The 19,947-nt window shown below is 45.3% G+C and overlaps 1 protein-coding gene across 5 annotated transcripts in view; it reads right to left on the reverse strand.

Moving 5' to 3' along the window:
* Positions 1-19,947, reverse strand: part of DOCK10 (dedicator of cytokinesis 10) — a 244,890-nt gene that overhangs the window by 186,879 nt on the left and 38,064 nt on the right. For 2 of the 5 annotated variants that reach the window (XM_037524148.2, XM_037524145.2), the window contains exon 1: positions 644-1,107. The exons of 2 other annotated variants lie outside the window; for them this stretch is intronic. In XM_037524148.2, the coding sequence (XP_037380045.1) occupies positions 644-805 (162 nt within the window). In that variant the 5' untranslated portion in view covers positions 806-1,107. Of the gene's footprint in view, positions 1-643; positions 1,108-19,947 lie in introns of those variants that run through there. One more of the 5 variants, XM_037524147.1, reaches the window with a different exon arrangement.

Here is a 19,947-nt window from a genome sequence, read left to right on the forward strand (position 1 = left end):
CAGTGACTAAGCAGATCTCCTCCCTAATCTAAAGTAAGGAATAACTACCCTCTGCTCTCTCCTTGTGGAATACACACAGAGTAACATCATCTATGATAATTAAGGCACAAAATGTTATTTGACAAGTGGCAAGAAACAGCTTTCGAACTAAAACATCACACACTCCACAAAATCCGCAAGAACTTTATTCTGACTTTATGCTTAAGTTCAGCATGTTGGAAAGGCATTTCCGTTGCAAAGTACAAAATAAATGGTCCAAATACATTAAAGTTAGAGAGCTAATCACCAACATCTACACCACTTGATCAGCTGTATGTGATATAAAAGTATCCACCTCTTCTTTCAAATGAAAGTTATAAAATAAAATTCATTTAATTAAACCCAACTCCAAAACCTATTTTTCTTCAGCACAAAAGTTAGTAACAGCATACAAAAGATTAGGCAGGAGAAAAATTTAAGAGAAAGAAAATCCTTTTAAGGATAGAAAGAGTTTTGAAAGCTTTTCTCTAAACAGGAAAGACTGTGGGAAAGTCTAGATCACCCCTTTCTTTCTCAAAAGCTGAACACCCCAAACCCTCAATTGCCACCTCATTTCTTTACTAATAGTTCTATCAATGAGGCGGCTTTGCCCCAGAGAGCCTACCATTATGATCAGAGTCCTGGGTCTGCTCATTTCATCGTCACTTTCCAGAGGCAGAATTTCGTGGGATGGTTCCTCCTGGCGTCGTCTACAAATGTGTGGACAGCTCCTCTGGACCACAGCACGAAAAGCTTGCAGCAGAACAATGCTGGCAGTGCAGCCCATCGCTGCATCCTGGAGCCTACAAAATAACTTCTATGTTGATGCTATGTTTGAAAAACAGTGGCTCCTTGTCCCTGAAAACAGCCTACATCGCAGCTGCAGCCAGCTCCCCCTCCAATCACTCCTTGAGCTCTGATCATCTGATCACGCCAAATAGCTTGGATGCAGAGATGGGAAAGATTGGACCCACTGAAACTGAGCACACGCAGGAGTATCGGAGCACTGCGCCCAGAGAGAATTTCTCAATTCATTTCGAGAGCATGTTTCCTGTTCAATGCGATGATTCTCTTCGACTCCAGTTTCAGAGGTCTGAAAAATATCTCTTGCCCACTCAGCCACTCAAATAAATCACTTTGTTTTAAGTCAAACAAATGAAAATCTGACTTCGCCCTGACATTTTTTCCAAGGCAAATGAGGGTCCTAGAAAGAGTAGGAATGATTGCTTTTTTAAAATGTAAACACTTCCTGAAGGAAATTTTGCTAGACACCTCACTAAGTGCTTGGGGTTTTACTGCTCATAGCTCATCACGTCTAGAAATGAAAATTGGGTTATCCCAAACAGAGTCTGCTGAATCAAAATGATTTATCAAAAGTATGCAAGCATTAACCAAACCCTGTGAGTGACACCAGTGTTCCTTGCGATTTCTTTTCAATTGCACGGTTGTTCTGTTCCCACACATGCAATTCTGCCGCCTAATACATTTTTATATTTACATAAGTGGCTTGCAGGGCTGAAAATATCTCTATTACTGAGGTCACTCAGTGAGCTCTGCCAAGTTGACCTCTTAGAAAAGGCAGCTGTAAGGCATTTCCACATCCTATCAATAAGAATCCAAGGCTTGGGGAAGGACTTGGAGGTCTTGGGGAGTTAAGAGTTTAGTTTTCCCTGACTCCTGCGAGACTAGTCACTCGGAAGAGATGCTTAGAAATCACGTGACCTCCTTGGAATGGCCTCAAGATCTAATGGTATACTGTAAGAGAATATGACAGCAGGGGATACTTGCTCTAAAAATATCTCAGGGAAAATGGATTTTGCTTACAAATGAGGAAAGTATGAAATCCCCAATAGGATTTTCAATGTCGGGATCGTTCTGTTAAGCTCATTCTTCCAGTGTAACTCCCAGAAGTTCAAAGTAAAAACTATTTTCCTGGGTTTCTGGGCTCCATGGTGGAGGCCGCTGCAGAAGTTTGGAGAAGGTTTTCTGTGCTGTAAGGTGTGGCCACTTCAACCCCAGGAAATTTGCTCTCCCATAATGCGCCACTAGGCACTAATTGCTCAGTAATCTGTCACAACACAGCATCGTTTTAATTGGTATGTTTGCCAGGGAAGTAAAACAGTTTTCTTTTTCTTTAAAGAGGTCCTGCCTGCCAGGAGTTTTTCATCTCTCTGTTTTGAGCAAACATATTTTAGTGCTGCTGGAAGAAGAAGAAAAAAATGCTAATGGTGCTGGCAAGGCCCCCAGCTCCCTCTGAACCTTTGTCAGAGTGCCCGGGTGCTGATCTAAACCACTTTTACCCCAAACAACTAGGGCATTTACTGAGAGAGGCTACAATTTAGGCTGACTGTTTGTGTATTGACTATCCCCATAAATGGTGTCCACCAGAGACAAAGCTCTGAGTGCGAGTCCATGCTATGAATGTCTTTTCAAATGCAATCGCTCCCCTGGGCTCCCTGCATGTCGAAGCCCACCTCTACGTGCCCACTCCCAGATGCCACGACACAGCTCTCTCCTCTCTCCCCTTCGATCTTGGTCATCTGCTTAAGACCAAATAGCTGGAAGGCAGATGAGGTGCTGGCTGGAGCGGCTGACATGGTCCACCGCTCCCTTGGCAACGAGAGTGGGAAGACATCCCTCAGACTTACACCCGGGCCTTGGCAGGGAAGAGGCAGTTCACATCCCAAACTCCTTTCTAGCCACCTCTCTCTAAATCTGGCTAACCTCTGGGTAGCTCTTGGAGTCAGATGTTTTGGTAGATGCCAAAGTCTTTGGGGGAACAGATGAGATGCTTTCTAGCTATTAGAGTTCTGCTTTCATTGATCCTTTCCTGGCCTCCTAGGAATTGTCCCTATTATTGATGGGCTGCTGTGGGACTCTCAATAGAGTCTCTCTCACTTTCTCTTTCAACTTCCATCATCAAGGAAAGGAACCTCCAAGAATGAGTTTCTTGGGAACTCAGTACACAGCACAGTCACACAAGGGCGAGAAGACCAGGGGGTGAGAACCAGGAAAAAACAGACATGCAGGCCAACATTTCCTCATGGAAAATTTCAAACATGCAGCCAAGTTGCAAGAAAGGGGTTGAATTGTGAGCTCTAAGTTCTACAGAGTAAGTGAAGCTGGGATCAGGGAGGGTGGGGTGGAAGAGATTAACGCAGAGAGACAAGGCCTCCCCCCCCCACACACATTTACCATACATGTTTATTGAAGGAATTGGTTTTAAATTAGGTGTATACTCTACAAGGGTGCCTACTGTTCTCAGTTGAAGTATTATTGGGTTGTCTGAAAACTCATGACGCATTTTTGCTTGCAAAACATAGAAAAAATACATCATGACTTTTTCAACAACCCAATAGTAAGATATTTATCATTAATTTGGTCTTCAAGCACCAAATGTGTAAGGCCTTACTAATTAATACCTTTGGGAGACTCTCTTTTGTGCTCACCTGCCTCCTTTCCCTGAATCTGGTTTTACCATCCATTGAGATATTTATTAAATGTAAACTGTAACAAGCAATGTTTTTCATTTATTGCCATACATGAGGAAATAATGTCATTAGTATTTGTAAGACTAAGTTTTCCAAAGAAGTGTTGAGAATTTGATTTCATTCCAGGTTGCTAAATGTGCACATGCACACGCACACACACAGACATACATGTTATTTCATGCAGATGTTCATTCACTGGTCATAAATTCATGTAGAGTGAAACACTTCCTGTTTCGAAGCAGATGGCTGTGTCTTGCAGATATGAAGTATCTTGATGCAGGTAAGAAATGGAAGAGTAGGGCCTCCCTGGTGGCGCAAGGGGTTAAGCACTGCACTATGAAGCAATCTGCAGCCTCTGCAGCACGAGTTCCATCCCTCACCCGCAAGTTGAGGCAGACCTCTCCTGTCTTGCCTGCTACTCCCCTCAGCAGTGTACTTCAGTCAGTCTGCCTGTACTGCTCCCCACTCTCTCTCTGGTGACTCCACTCACCCCCACACCTCTGGCCTGTGCCCCAGCTCTTGCATGCATAAGTAAATAAATCCTTAAAAAAAAAAAAAGAAAAGGAAGAGCACAGGAGAGATTAAGGATATCGTATACCTGAGAGAAAGTTAAACATAGGAAGAAAAAGCACTTGTGGAGACTAAACAGAGACTGAAAACAAGAAAGGAATAATGAGGAAGTAGAATTAAAAACATCTCCCAAATATCCCTGAGCGCTAAGGGGGCTCTGGCTCCTGTTTTAGGGAGCTGTTTGCCCAGCTGGATGCTGCTCATCTCTTCCCAACAAGTCTTGACAAATAAGCTTAGTTTTTAGAACTGATTTCTAAAAATTTTTGGACTATGAATGATTCCATGCTAGATGTTGTTATTTCTGCCATAAGAATAATCATGTAACAATCTTTTGCAACTGGCTAGGGAAATGCAGATTTAATGTAAATAAGGCTTACTGAAAGGCCTTCCCAGCTTTGCTAAATTACACAAGCGCTGTAGGTCCACACACACACTGAGAGGCAGACTGGTCCAGACTGTCCTTGGGCTCACAGGGAAACACGGCCGGCTCCCTATGTAACTATGTCCCTATGTGATAGATGCTGGTTGTCCCCAGGAAAGAGGTGACTTTAGGTTCAACAAGAGGAGGCCATCACCCCAGGTCACCTTGGGAATCTGACACGGTTGTCCAAGCTCAAAGAGGATGGTCCGCCCACTGCCCACTCACCCTCCAGTTGCCTGGAGCTGACAGTCTGGACACGCTTGCCGGGAGTCAGTCACCTGCCCTTCTGGCTTAGGTGAGAATTTGGAGAGGACTCTGCAGTGGGTGGGTGTGCAACTGCCCCACAGTCTGCGTTGTGCCTTCTTCAACACAGGGAGTATCCTATGCAGAGTGGTATGATGGGAAAGGACTAGGAGACCAAGGCAGAGGGCAGCAAACTTGCACCTGCTTATTTAAACTGGGTCACATAGGGATTCAGCGATTTGTGCAATGACTCAATCAATCTAATCAAAAGTCAACTCCTCCCCCTCCACTTCTCCCTCCTTGTCAAGACCTTAATCCCACTGGACTCCACTGTAAAATTTCCAGAGGTGCAGCAATTGTTCCCAAGCCAAGTGACCCCCTAGGAGAACCTCATAGATTAGAGACAACTGCAAGTTGTCCACAAGCAAGTAAAACCAGGTAACAAATTTGGACATTTTCAGGGTAGAGGGAAGTGTGACTCTTTTTCCTTGTTTATTTCCAGATGGGAAGTCCCCACAGGTGTAAACTCAGTGCCATGGAGGCAGATATGCATCAGTGCCTTCTAGACGGAACATGGCAAACAGCCTGGCGAATGGTGTTCCTGAGGCTGGTTGCCTTTCATCGAGGTGCATCTTTCCTTCAGTCTTGCTGCTACCTCGCAAGACCTTGGACCATTCTGGCCATAACCCATGACCTCTATTTTCCACATCTGCCTCGGAAAGTTCTCATCTTTCAGTCTCTCGCTCCTCATTTTCTCTTAATTATTGTGGCCTTCTCTTTCAGGCATCTTTCCACTGCTGATAGTTATTGAATGGTACAATTAATCACTTTGGAAACAAGCACACTGTGCTCTCATTTTAAAAATCCAGGTGCTGCTGCCAAGCCCTAGCTTTATCTTCATTTCCTACCTTTGGCACTGACACAGCTCAAAAACAGATTATTCTTTTGTTGTACATTTAGATGCACCAGAAAATGATCCTTTATTGCTCTCTGAGGCAGTTCCCTCATCAGAAGCTTCCTGCAGAGTGCATGGCTAATTTAAATGTTCCATTAATATGCCTTCCATTTCTCAAGCTTCTATGTTTGATTGAACTCTTCTCAGGTGATAATAAATCTTTCATATTCTTAATAGAAGGCAGCAAAGTGCAGTGGGGCCAAGGCTCAGGAAGCAGACAGCCAAGTTTAAATGCCTGTGGAGTCACTTACTACCTTAGTCATTTTAAGCAAAAATTTTAAGCCTCAGTTTACTTAACTGTGAAATGGCTGAGTACTCAGGAAGCTTTACCCATATATATTTTTTTTTAAGATTTATTTTTATTTATTTATACAAGCACTGGGTACAGTCAGAAGCGCGGGAGGGTGAGAGAATTCACCAGAGCCAGAGCAGGGAGCAGAGCAGGCAGAAGGACCGAAGTACACTGCTGAGGGGAGCAGCGGGCGGCAGGAGAGGTCTGCGTGCCATGTGGGGCCCTTCTCTGGTGACCGGGGAACAGCCGGGGATCGAACCAGCGCAGCAGAGACTGCGGGCAGCTTCGCAACCCAGCGCTCAACCGCTGCGCCACTGGGGAGGCCCCAGGCTTTACCCATATTAATGATGGCAGCTTCGAGTAGAAAATTTAGGATAGAAATTTGCACAAGGTCAAAACCCAGATATGAGGGTAGGGGTGTTATACTGGCTGTGGAAGTCTCCAGGAATCAGGTAGGGTCAGAAAACCAACATAACTAAACCCCAAAGCAATAAAATTCCTCAAAGGGGTGAATTCCCCCCAAAGAACACGCTATAAGTATGTCCCTTGTTCTGGCATAATGAGGATCTTGTCCTAAGGCTGCCTACCTGCACCTATGTACTTGTCTCTTTTTCCTAATGAACCTTTAAAAGGCAGTCGCTGCCCATAGAAACATATGCATCTATGTAAATGTCTTTTTCCTTAATAAACTCGCCATGTACTGCAAAACAGAAAATTCTGCTGAAATCATTCTCGGAGGAATCCCAGAGCCTCAATCACTGAACCCCAACATTAGTGCCTGACTCAGTACAAGACACATGGTAAGTGTTGAATACACGTTAGTTATTACCAGATGAGAGAAGGTTAAGGACATCCAGACATGGCTTGTTTTTTCCATGCCAACCTCCACCAGCGGTATTTAAAAAAATACCCTGGTTCTTTCTTGCTCAGGGACACACAGTGTTCCTTCCTGATCGAGGAATGGCGGCATTGGGCATGCTTTCTCGGGGCTTTGAAGTTGGTTCCCATGGTAACATGAGACCAGTTCCATAACCCCTTTGCAGCCCATTTCCATGGGTAAACAAATTTAAAATAAAATAATAATACCTCACTTACTCAGAGGTCACTCATGTTGCAACCTCAACTGTTCTGCTCGCAGCCAAGTCCTGGGAAGAAGCAGAAGCAATTTCTGCAGAGTCAGATGAAGATGGCGCCAGCTTCATTAATTGTATGAAGCCTCGGGGAACAGCTTGGAGGAGAGGTCCTCATACTTCACCTTTCTTGTAGCCACCTTGGGCAGGATTCTAAAGAGCAGCTGAGCGAGGCTGATAATGACCTTTGGTCAAGAGCAATATAATTCTATCCTGCCCTGTCCCTGAGCCAGTCATTAGGACTGGAAGGAGATCCCCACAGAGGCAGGAGTGCTGATAGCCATCTGCTGTTTCAAGGGTTGTGATGAGCCCCTTAAGCCAGTCCACCGGGCAGGAGTGAGAGCTCATTTCTCCTAGCCTGGTACCTAGCAAGTGATTCAGAGTGATGAACACACACTTTGGAGTTAAAGAGATCTGAGTTTGAATTCTTCAAGTCTTATTTTCCTCCAGTTCAATGAAACTAAGACGACCTCTCTTATAAAGTGGTTATAACAGAAGACAGTGTGTATAAAGCACTGGTATACATGATAAATTTTATCATTCTTCTACCATTTTTATAAATACAATTATAATGATTATTTTGACTGTTATGCTAAGTGAAAACCAGAGTGAAGAGGGCAAATAACAGTCCTAAAAGTCAAGGGTTATAGTGAATACAGTCACATGTGTACAGTAACTCAAACAAAAGAGGGAGACTTAGTACGAGAAGCTAAGGTGATCAAGATCACTAGCTAATGAGTCTAGGGTACACACTGGGCTAGGCTAAGCTAACATAGAGGTGTTCTCTCCAAAGGAAGGGACACAGGACAGATAATTAAAAAAAAAATGAAGTCACTATACACACTACCTGGGACTAGTCCATGTTGGGCATTGTAAACATTAAATGATGTAAACTGCAGTGTTCTAACCCGGTAGTCACAGCAATAACACAGACGTATCAGGAAAAGTCAGGTTATGTTCAGTGATCACAGTTCAAGGAGGAAGAAAAATACATAAAATATTCTAAGTAAAATTTCCACCAATGACTGCTTTGGATATTTCGAAGTTTATGATTAAGTAGGGTAAATGATGTTCTCTTCAAAAGTCGGCTATGTGAAAAATATTCTCAGTTGATGTTGGATAAATGAGCCAAGTGAACTGTACTTTTAGTACTTGTTCTGTTTTATTTTCTATGTTCATTTTCTGGCAGGAATTAGCCACCCACATCCTAAACATTCCAAGTTAAATCTAGTTTATAATAATCATGCGTTGCCTTGCAAACATGAAAATGGGAGTCTTTTAATCTATTCACAAATGTGTTTTCCAGATCAATTCAACGGATGAAAAGGGTGGTGTTGGTATGAGAAATCTCAACTTTATAGTTTCTTCACTAGGGGTCAGGGGAATAGCCCAACATATCATTTTTGGGTTTTGATGCAAAGCATGCAGCTCAGGCTTTTGAAAGCAAATGAAGATAAAGCAAGGATTAAGCCCAGCAGGAGGAGGGATAGGGCCATATTCAAAAGATTGACTTGATAAGATAATGTTCAGCTTCTCTTTACACTCTAAGCTTCAGGAGGTGGATTCTTCAAGTTTTTGTTCCTATTATCTCCAGTTTTCACTACTGACAAAGGATACTGAAGTTCTGAAAGAGAAATGGTGCAACTTTCATTCCAGCAAGATGTGGTAAGAGATGTGGATGAGGTTTGGACTTTGGCAGTAATTATGGCTTCAGATAAATCTTGTTGCCTCTGTCTGTGGATCTAAGTTTACTTGTCCATAATTCAGAGAGTTAGAACATATGACCTCAGGATCTAGGATCCAAAAGTGGTAACCAACCACAAGATTCAGAGAGGTGACGGATAACCAATATCTAGATTTTGGGGTGACAGTGAAGCTATGAAGAGCTGTTGCTCACATCACCCCCACTATCGATATCTTTTAAAAGGCTCCAGTGAATATCACAGGAAGTGTTGAAAAGGAGAAGTACTCTGAGCAGATAGAAAAAGAGGAAAAATTTGGAAGGAGGCACATCAAACCCATTGCCTTTGTGTGGAGGTGAAGTCATTGCCCAGTCAGAAGCCAGTAAGGCTTCATCCCACCTGCTTCCTACCTTGATCCAGCCCAATGCACAGAATAATTATCCCAATGAGCTCTGTTGTCTAGATGGCAGTGTCCTGTGGACACTTAATGGGATGACATCTTAATGGGATGGTAATGGTAAGACTCCATTGTTTTCTGGTGGAAGGTATGGCCCTTTTGCTGTGCACAGACTTGAGTTTGTCATTACCTGGATTTGTGACCCCCGAGCAAATGTTTTTTTGAGCTGTTTCCACTTCCATTTCAGTGACATGGGGATGAGAATAGTATATTTGTACCATATTTGATGAGGACTAAGTGAGATAATTCAAATGACACACTTAACAGTATGTAGGACCTAGTACGACCCATTAAATAGAGAAGCTCTATTATTTATGAATTTGTTACAGGTAGACCACTGGGAAGGGGAGGTGCAGAGGATGGGTGCCATTTTCCCCACCCCCTCTTACATGCAGCCACCTTGGATTACAAGTCCAAGAGTGTGCTGAACTACACTCCCCGAATGGGGGGTGGCTGGGAAGGAGCAAAGTAGATATATAAAGGGAATTGCAATGAAGACAAGGGGACCTGCAGGAGACAGGTGGAGGAGAGACAGGTAATGACACCATGAGGAGGTTAGTGGAAGAGACACATGGGTTAGAAGAACATGGGGAGATTGTTCCTGGTCCTTGGCAGAGACAGCGGCAGCTGGTATCTTGGCTTTATGTTGGATTATGTGTTATATTTTGCATTTTTCCCCTCTCCTTCTGTCCCAGTTCTCTGGCACCTGCCTAACCCCTTTCAGGTGGTTCCCTGACAGAAAGTACCTTGGACTAGTGGCAAGTTTCAGTGCCTCAGTGGCTCCACTTCAGGCTGTGCCTGTTTGGTGTGGCATTTTCCCAAGAGATGTGCGATTTTCAGAATTTTATTAGAAACACCATTTCTTCTCCTGTCTCTCTATGCACACTAATTCTTTATAAGATCCTTTAATACTAAGAGTATGTGACCTTTGCCTTTGGTCATGCAAATGGCCAAATACCTTTCAGGGCATGCACCCCTTAACATTCTGGGGTTCCTGGGTGCCCCTTAGTCACACACTTATAAATTTAACTCAGAAACATACATAGTTGACAACCACACCAAGTGTGTCAATTGCACCCATCACTGCTGGGTGTTATTAGCAATCACAGAAAACAGAAAACCTCCCCAGAAATCTCTGTGCGCCCAGCATTTCAGGATAGAAGAATGCAGAAAGGAATACAGGATGTTCATGTTTACCCTTTAGGCAAAGTATTATCTTGTTTTCTATTCAAGGGAAGAAGAAGGAAGATTCAGAGACCACAGAGAAAGGGAATTGAGCTCTGAAAGCAGCCTCCTTCCCCGCCTTCACCCAGTCTGGCCTCCACCTCCACTGGGTCCCACCCCGGAAGGAGGAACAGCCCAACACTCCCCTGTGCACACTCTTGGGACCACATGCCATCTTATACTCCAATTCCTTATTGGAAGTAGGAAAGGCACCCAGGAAGTAGGAAAGGCACCCAGCCAGGTGGCTGAGCTGCCAGAAGGCAAAACTGTGATCTGAATGGAGATTTTCACCAGGGCTTCTGGGTTGTGCGTGGGGGCTAGGGCAGAGGGTAGAGATCCCAGCCCCAGCATACCATATAGGTGTGACTTCTCCGGTGAACAGCCCTTAAAACTGACAATATGGGACCTCCCTGGTGGTGCAAGGGGTTAAGCACCACACTATGAAGCAATCCACAGCCTCTGCAGCACGAGTTCGATCCCCAGTCGGCCAGGGAGCAACCCACATGGTGAGGCAGACCTCTCCTGTCTCGCCCACTGCTCCCCTCAGCAGTGGATTTCAGTAGATCTGCCTGCTCTGCTCCCCACTCTGTCTCTGGTGAATCCTCTCACTCCCTGCATCACTGGCCTGTACCCCAGTTCATGTATGCATAAATAAATCTTTAAAAGTATTTAAAAAAAAAACAAAAAGGACAATACACCAAAGTCCCCAAATTCAACTTCCATGTGCATTAGGTCTTCTGAAATATATGTGTGATCAGAACATGATTCCACTACATTCCTCAAAAGAAATGCAAACTATCTTGATACAATCTTAGTAAAGGTCTAACCTGTCGATAGTAGGAGGTTAAAGAAAAACAAATTTCTATGAAAGTGATTTGGCTTCTATAGCACAGTTACTACACATCTATGAATACAGATACTGACATTTCAGATCACTTTATAATTCACTTGATATGTGATTTATTTCTAGTTGAATAGACTATCAACTTGTATTATGACCATCAACTTATATTACGACTTGACATTCCAGCCAGCTTCCCCCAGAGCAAGGACCAAGAGAGGGAGGTGGGGGCCACCATGAGCTGATGATCTGATCTTTGAGGTTATACACCATCGTCCCTGTAGTAGCCTATTGTTTCTACAGGTCAGACCTACTCAGAGTGGGAGGAGCACACAGGGCAGGACACCAGGAGGAGGAGCTCACTGGGCTCCCTTGGAAAGAATCTTACCCACCCCCCTAACACACGCACCCTTTTAATGAATCAGCTGATGTTAACAAATGTAATGCATTTAACAATGACTTACTAAGCACCTGTGATGAGCCTCATGCCGGGACATTGCTGCCAACAATGCAATTGCTTTCAAAAACCCTTTTCAATTCAAAGGGGCTCTCTTAGTTCTTGCTAGATCTTGAACAAATTAGATCATTTGTGGTACCGTATGAGGCTTTTTGGTAATCTCGCACTGAAGGCATGTCAGCGTAGGTGGGCACAGTAGCCCGAGCCAAGGAGAGCCAGGCAATGAGTTAGACAGTTGGACAGGTGAGAGGGCCATCGACTGCTGAAGAAATGGTTTAAAAAAACATTGCGGACCATGTGCCTCTCTGCAGACTCCTGGGTTTTCAGGATGGGTCGTGACAGAGATATGACATGTCGACAGCTATTCTAGAACACTGCTACAGGGGAGAGAACTTGGTGTTGATGTACAATCACCGTTTCAAATTTCTGTCTGTTTCCATTTCAGGGCTGACCTACACACCTTGTGACAATCAGGGCAAGATGTGGGGGCAGAGTACTGGCTGCGACTTCTGGTGACGAGAGGAAGTGAGCCCTGGGGTACTGGTGATGACAGCATAGCTGAGTCTCAGCAAATTCAGTGTTTATGGGATGTGGAAGAGGCCATTGTTGCATTTTTATCTGCCTGAATAGTTTTTGATATCTATTACTCATACTCTTGGCCATAAACTTGCTTTTTCATGAAAGGGACACTATTGATCTGCAAAATTCAATTTTTGCAAAATCAAGCCTTAGGTGAGCTGATACGTGGCATCATTGTCCTTAGGCATTTTAGCCAGTTATATAATCGATACCATTTGCTTCATTGGAATTGACTGTGGGGTAATTTTATTCAGCTGGTAAGTTGTCCAGGATGCATGGCTAGGATATTACTTGTCCTAACCATCTCTCCTTCAATAAAAATCTTGCTCATATCTTTGAAGTCTCCTCCCCGCTCAAGAAGCATTTGGTGACTCCTCCGCATGTAGTCATGTGTAGTACCTGCTCATCCTGTATCTTGTGTCCACTACAAGACACTGTACTGGACCCTGGGGGCCCTGGAGGTAGCAATGGGGGTAGAAGAGGACAAGCTGCCTGGTGTGACACAAAATTGGAGAACAAAACTAGTGGCACAAGGAAATCCTGAAAGGCAGGCATGCATCTAGTCTTCAAGGAGCCGCGTAAACATGAGTCAAGCAAAGGGCTGTGAGCTGCCCTGTGGGCGCCTGTGTCTTTGCTGCTGTGTCCAGGTCCTGGCTCAGCCATCTCCAGGCCATGGATGATGGGTCAGGGATGCAACTTCTCGGTGTCTACCAAGGAGAGGAAGCATGGTTCCCAACCAGAGCTGGCCATCCATACCATAAGACGGGGAGATGAATAATTATGCCAAAACAACAGGTTCAGGAAGAGGAGATGCAGAGACAAAACTGGATGCTCACCTTGGTAATAAATTCTAACTTACAGTGGCTGTGAAAATAAAGTGAACCCATGTGAAACCCCTCAGACAGGTGTTTGGTATAAAAGTGTCAGTAACTGAGCAACATGAGCACCCCGAATCGCTCAAGAGGTCCAGTGTGAACAGCGAGCGGTAGCTCTGAGTAGCTTTTGAACTTGGCTCCACTTAGTGGTCAGGTTAAATTTCAGGGAGGGAGGGAATGTGGGCCCCAACATCAGGGGAAGAAGAAAGATGAATTTCCAGTCAGGATGGGGTACAGTTAACAGAGGCTGGTTAAAGTCACCCTGGAGCCCTGGAGAGAAGCTTGAGGGGGACAAAGAGGTGCCCATGAGGCCTCCTTAGCCACGCTGACTGCAGATGAGGGCAGGAGAAGGAGGGGTAGAGTCTCACCTCGGTCTTCATGGGGCCTCCCACATTCTTGCTGGGTACCTGGGGTCCCCAGAGCCTCACCTCTCACTTCATAATCTAATCCAGCTCCAAATGCCTACCCCATCTCTCCCCAGGTATCTGTGCTCCCTGCCAAAGTCAACACGGCCTTTGTGCTTGTCTCCCAACCAGCTCTGCCTGGCGACCGTCCGTTGCTTTAATAGTTTAATAGTCCATTATCCCTCAGGTATTGGGATAATCTTCACTCTTCATAGTTACCCAGGTGCAACAGGTGACCAGCCCAGCAGACACGCACCCGCTGACCAGGCACAGGAGGACAGGGCTCAAGGAGCTGCCTGCGCTGGGCACAGTAAGAAGCTGGAGGCCAGAGTGACTGACCACAGGGATGGTGAGCCTGTGAGGGAGGCCCAGAGCGGCCAGCAAACCAAGAAGGGCAAGAGTGGAATCCAGAAAGAACCGTGCCCAGACTTTGGTCCAAAGCTGCAGAAATGACTTCAGATCCAAAGACACATTCCCAGATGGAACACTGGTTCCCAGAGGAACCCCAGAAAGTTCCAGAAGAGCAAGCTGCACATGGAAGTGTTGGCCGGGGATGTGGACAACCTGCATCACACAAACAGGTCACCCCGCTGCCTCTTGTCTGTTTCCCTAACGTGAGCCCAAAGCTGTGAGGTCTTGTGCCTGCAGGTCTCCTGGTGACCCCAAGACACGATGCTATTTTCAATCCCTCGTGCCGCCCCCTCGCCCACATCCTATCACTTCCAATCTGGCCATATTCCAAGAGCCAGACAAAGAAGGCTTGGAAAATGACAACCTCTTCCAGTGAGAGTTATACCACTTGCAAGTTCCTCATATTTTAAGTCTTGAGCCTGTCACTGCTGTGTGAGTCAGCATGAGCAGATGAACCAAAAAATGAATAAGGAACAAACACTCGTAACTGAAATGATTCAGAAGCATCTGGATTTCCTCGGCACAGCGCCTTGGTGTTATGTGTATGATTGTTGTTCTTTTGAAATATTTACTCAGCTCTTCCCCTGGTTGTCTGAAGGAGGAGGAGCTGGGGAGCTCCTCCAGGTCACCACTGTGCAGTCATCTTCTCAGCCCTTGCTCTATCAGTCCTGCCTCCTGCCCCCTTCCCTCACCAGCAGGAAAGCTTCTATCACAGATTAAATAAACAAACAAAAATAAAGCCTCTTTCCACCCTGAAATTTCTGTGGCTAGAGCACTCTTGTCTTCCCTTGTAAGCAAACAACTGAGAAGAATCATCCAGAAACCCAGTCTCTTTTTTTTTTTTACACTGGGGTGCAGGCCAGAGGTGTCAGGGAGAGGGTGAGAGGATTCACCAGAGACAGGGTGGGGAGCAGAAGAGGTGGATCTACTGAAATACACTGCTGAGGGGAGCAGCGGGCATGACAGGTGAGGTCTGCTGCACCATGTGGGTATCCGGGGATCGAACTCATGCTGCAGTGGCTGTGGATAGCTTCGTAGTGTTGAGACTTAACCCTTTATGCCACTAGGGAGGCCCCAGAAACCCAGTCTCTTCCCTTCCTCATTTGCCTGGGTAACTGGCACCCACTTCACTAAGCTCCTCCTCTAAGGGTTGCTTTTATATGGAACAAAGATGAGTGAATTCCAAGCCAGAAAGAAAAAGAAAAATACGGGATGGTCTCACTCCTAGCAGGAATCTAGAAAACTTAAATAAGGGACCAGGAAAATGAATAACTATAGGAAAGTGAAAATCAAAATCAACAAAAAACTATGAACCAGAGATACTCTGTGGAGGGTGGGGGCAGGAGAGGAGGGATTGGGGTCAAAATAAGGGGGTTGCAATTGTATGGGGAATATAAAAATAAAATTTATTTAAAAAATAAATTTATATGCTTCTCCTTAGCAGTTTACACTAAATAACTTTATTTAGTTTATGTAATTTGCTTTCTCTTTCAACATTTAAAATGTAAATTCCACGAGGGCAGGAGGTTTTTCTTCTTTTTACTTGCTGTCTCCTTAGACTCTATTGTGCTACTTGACACATAGTACACTCTCAACAATACTGTTGGAAAAAATTTAAATCTGGGCCTCCCTGGTGGCTGAGGGGTTAAGACACAACCTCTGAAGAAATCTGCAGCCACTGCAGCACGAGTTCGATTCCGGCTGGCCAGGAGAAACCCACATGGCAGGACAGACCTCTCCTGTCTTGCCCGCTGCTCCCCTCAGCAGTGTACTTCGGTCCATCTGCCTGTTCTGTTCCTGGCTCTGTCTCAGGTGAATCCTCTCACTCCCCCTGTACATCTCTGGCCTGTACCCCAATTCTTGTGTAGAAATAAATAAATCTTTAAAAAAAAATGAGTGAATTCCTTCGATGAACTTCTTTCTCTTACAGGCGTGATGCTCTTTAATTCACATAATTAAATGTTTTGTGAACCCCTGATCAAGGAAGGTTCAGCTTGGTTATTTTAGGGCGTCAGGTTCAGCTTAATGTGGTGTTAATAAGCCAACTGTCCCCCTCCTTCCACTCCTCTCTCCTCTCCCTAAAAGGCAGGGAGCTGTCTCTACTTAATGAATATCTGCTTAACAGCAGTCCAAGCCTGGCACTACCCAGGCGCTAGGGACACAGCAGGGGGCATGGAGACAAGTGCTCGAGTGCCCTGGAGCTTACATGCTGGTATAAATCTCAAACAAGATACAATTTTTTAAGAAAACATTTTTCACCCACTCCACATGGAGCTTTTTGCTGGATTCTTTAGCTTAAAATGAGCATCACCTGGTTTAATCTCCATCATTTCATATAAGAAAAAGCCCAAGTTTTCCCAGGATTCCAAGCTCATAGCTGTGAGTTGACAGTACACATAGGTAAATATTAGAATTTGTTTTGCTGCATGCAAAGTAATTGGGGACACTCAGCAGTGGCTGAAAGTTTTATCACGTGGGATGCAACCGTTCCCTCCAGACTTCAGACTGCATCCTGAGTCACGCTCCCAGGCACTGAAGCAGGCTCTGTTAAACTGGCAAGTGACTTTAAATTAGAAAATTACAGTGGGGCCTCCCTGGTGGTGCAGCGGTTGAGTGGTGGGTTGCGAAGCTGCCCGCAGCCTCTACAGCACCGGTTGGACCCCCGGCTGCTCCCCGGCCACCGGAGGAGGGTCCCACATGGCGCGCAGACCTCTCCTGCTGCCCACTGCTCCCCTCAGCAGTGTACTTCGGTCCTTCTGCCTGTTCTGCTCCCCGCTCTGGCTCTGGTGGGTTCTCTCACCCTCCCACACTTCTGACTGTACCCAGTGCATGTATAAATAAATCAATCTTAAAAAAAAAAGAAAAAAGAAATATAAGTTTAAAAAGAAATTAAATAAATAGAAAATTACAGTGTATCAAAGGGTAAAGAGACATGACTTCACTTAATGCCCCTTTTCTGTAAAATAGAGCTGGTCCCTAGGTAGAGACTGAAGTTATGTCCCATAACTTACGTTATGCCCGTAAGTTATGTCCCTTACAAAGAGCCTGGGATAAGTGAAATCACACACACACTCACACTCACACACACAACCACTAGCTTGACACAGCATGCTGCATCCTCATGGCTGCAGTTTCTAATGACTTGTACAACTGGCTTCTAAAAACACAGGGGAGAATCACTGCTGGGGGGTCCCTCGTGTGGACATGGGTGTTGTTTCTTAGCCACGGAGGGGACTGTGCTTTCCGTGTGTGGCAGAACCAAAGGGGACCACTTTCTCAGCAGATGGAACACTTAGTTTCTTTCTCTTCTTTTGTCTACATTGTGTTAAGAACATCTAATGTCAGCTCCACCCTTTACATAGAGTATACGAGATTGTGAGCGGCAGCCACAGGCCTGGACACAGAGCTCCATAGTTTATCTGTACCCCTAAAGCTTCATACCCATTGACAATCACCTCCCCTGCCCCCTCCCCAGCCCACTTATTAAAAAAATAAAACAAAAACAAACTATTGTTTAGATCAACCCAGCCCACTTTTAAGCAATCCTGTTTTGGGTACTTCCTGTCGCTCACAGAGAGTGACAGCTGTCTCCAGCAGGATGACAGCAGGATTTCCTATGGGCACAACATCCTTGCCAGCAGTGATGAGGGTGCCTCCATGAGCACCCATGATGTCTGTGTATTCCCCCCAGAGACAGACAGTCCTCCCCCACAGTGCTCTGGCTCTGACCACAAGGAAATCACCCCTAGCCACGGCTGTGTCCATTTGGCACTGAAGGGGTTAACCTACTGACATGGTTCTGGGCTGTTCTGTGTCAACAGCAGGCAATTAAGGTGAAGGTGGGCAGTGGTATCAGAATTTTGAAGTCACTGACTTAAAAGTGATTGGCTAGCTAGTGACAGCAGAAGTAATGACAGCTGCTCTAGCCCTCCTCCTGCGGGTGGGTACCGACCACCAAGGACAGAGGAGCCACTAGTACCTGCTGTGGGCTTTGGAAAGCCAAGGATGTGGTGGGCACAGCAGTCCTTGACAGGAGTCCTGTAACAGACCCCAATTAGGGTGCCATGGAAGAATGGGGCGAGGGGGCAGCTCATGCTGTGAGGGGAGTTTAAGGTGCTTAGATACTTGAGATGCATCCTGAAGGTGAGTAAATGACACGTGGGAAGTAAAGTGGGGAAAAGTGTCTCAAACAGGCAAGGCTGTGTCTCTCAAGAAAGCATCCTGGTCCCGGAGGCAGGCGCCACATTAGGCTGGAAGCTGAACTCTCTCAATATATGCACCGCCCCCTGGTGTCCACTGAGTGAAGGGGAATTGGGTGCAAACACCCCACCACCACCCACGTTGCCCTGTGGGGATGTCCAGACTGCCATCCTCAGAACCCACTGACCACAATCCAATTTCTCCAGGTTTCAGTGATTAACTGGCATGGGGACTCAAAGCACACGCAGACCAAAAATTGCAATGACAGCATCACAAAACTTTCTCGATGAGTTTGTGCAGAAGGAAGCCTGCCCCTTTTTCTTAGGGTCTTTTATTAACAGACACAAAAGATAATTATTTCCATTTATTTCTCTGGCCTTGGTGGCTGAGATTTGATCAACTGTTCAGCTGTTCTTTGACCAATGAGTATACGGAGATGCAGAAAGGGCCTTAGTGACCACTCATCACAGGGTTACAGGACAGACCATTCGGGGATTGGTAAGATGCTCTGGCAGATTGTACATCTGCATGTGGCACCTGCAGAAGGGAAGAAGCCAGTGGGTGACACCTCATTATGTGCAGCTCTGAGAAATGGGCGGGGGTGGTGTCAGATGCTCAGCACATGCTGAAGACTGACTCTGAACCTTATCAGTGTAACCTGCCCTGATGAGTGAGCAGGGAAAAATCGAGACAGTGATGAATGCCCTTGCATTCAAGAAATGGAAAGAATTTCAGGCTAGTTTTGTTAGAATATGGGGTAAGAATCCTCAAGAAGAGTTTAAGTTCCCTGGTGCTGCCAAGTGGTGCCCTAGGTGGGGGATGGCCTGCTGTTTAACCATTCCACTCACTGGAAGGCTGGCGCTGTTTTTTTCTTTAAGATTTATTTAGAAGAACTGGGGTGCAGGCCAGAAGTGCTGGGGGTGAGAGGATTCACCAGAGACAGAGTGGGGAGCAGATCAGGTGGATTTACTTAAATACACTGCTGAGGGGAGCAGGCAAGGCAGGAGAGGTCTCCTGCGCCATGTGGGTCAGCTCTCTGGCTGGGGATTGAACTCAGGCCATAGTGGTGATAGTGCTGAGACTTAACCCCAAGACCCTGGGGAGATTTCTGGAGGGCTACATCCTAGGTGCTGAATTATCTCTGGCAGTTAAACTATTTCAATTGAGATAGTTTATAACTATCTCTGAGATAACTATCTCAGAGAAAAGATCACAATCCTGACATTGTTTTGCTAGTGATTTTGATGACAGCATGTTTATCCAAACAAACTTTTTGATCGTAAAAGGCAAACCAATGCACAGAAATACTCATTTTAGTTCCAAATGAAAGGTTTTAGCTAATAATAGCCCCTGTTGCAAATGTTAAGGAGTGGAATTATTGGCATGCCTGAGTTCTGATGATCTTTCTTCTCTGCTAAAGCGACAAACACTGGTGTGTCTTTGAAGTTCTTGATGTGCATTCATTCTGATAATGTGAGGTAATGGCTTCCAGTCACTCTGGGAAGAAAAATCATGCGTTCTCACACAAAATGTTCAAAGGCAACAGGAGTCTGATATGCGCACCTTGGACCTAATCATAATAGAGCTCACCACGAAGTTCTGGTAGGTCTATCAAAGAAAATAAGAAACCACAAAGCTATTTAATAATCATAAAGTGATGATGACTATAGTTTTTCAAACATTCCAATGTGCTGTTT

The sequence above is a fragment of the Talpa occidentalis genome, unplaced genomic scaffold, assembly GCF_014898055.3.
Source record: "Talpa occidentalis isolate TD23 unplaced genomic scaffold, MPIMG_talOcc4v2.1 talOcc4.3, whole genome shotgun sequence".
Lineage (NCBI taxonomy): Eukaryota > Metazoa > Chordata > Mammalia > Eulipotyphla > Talpidae > Talpa > Talpa occidentalis.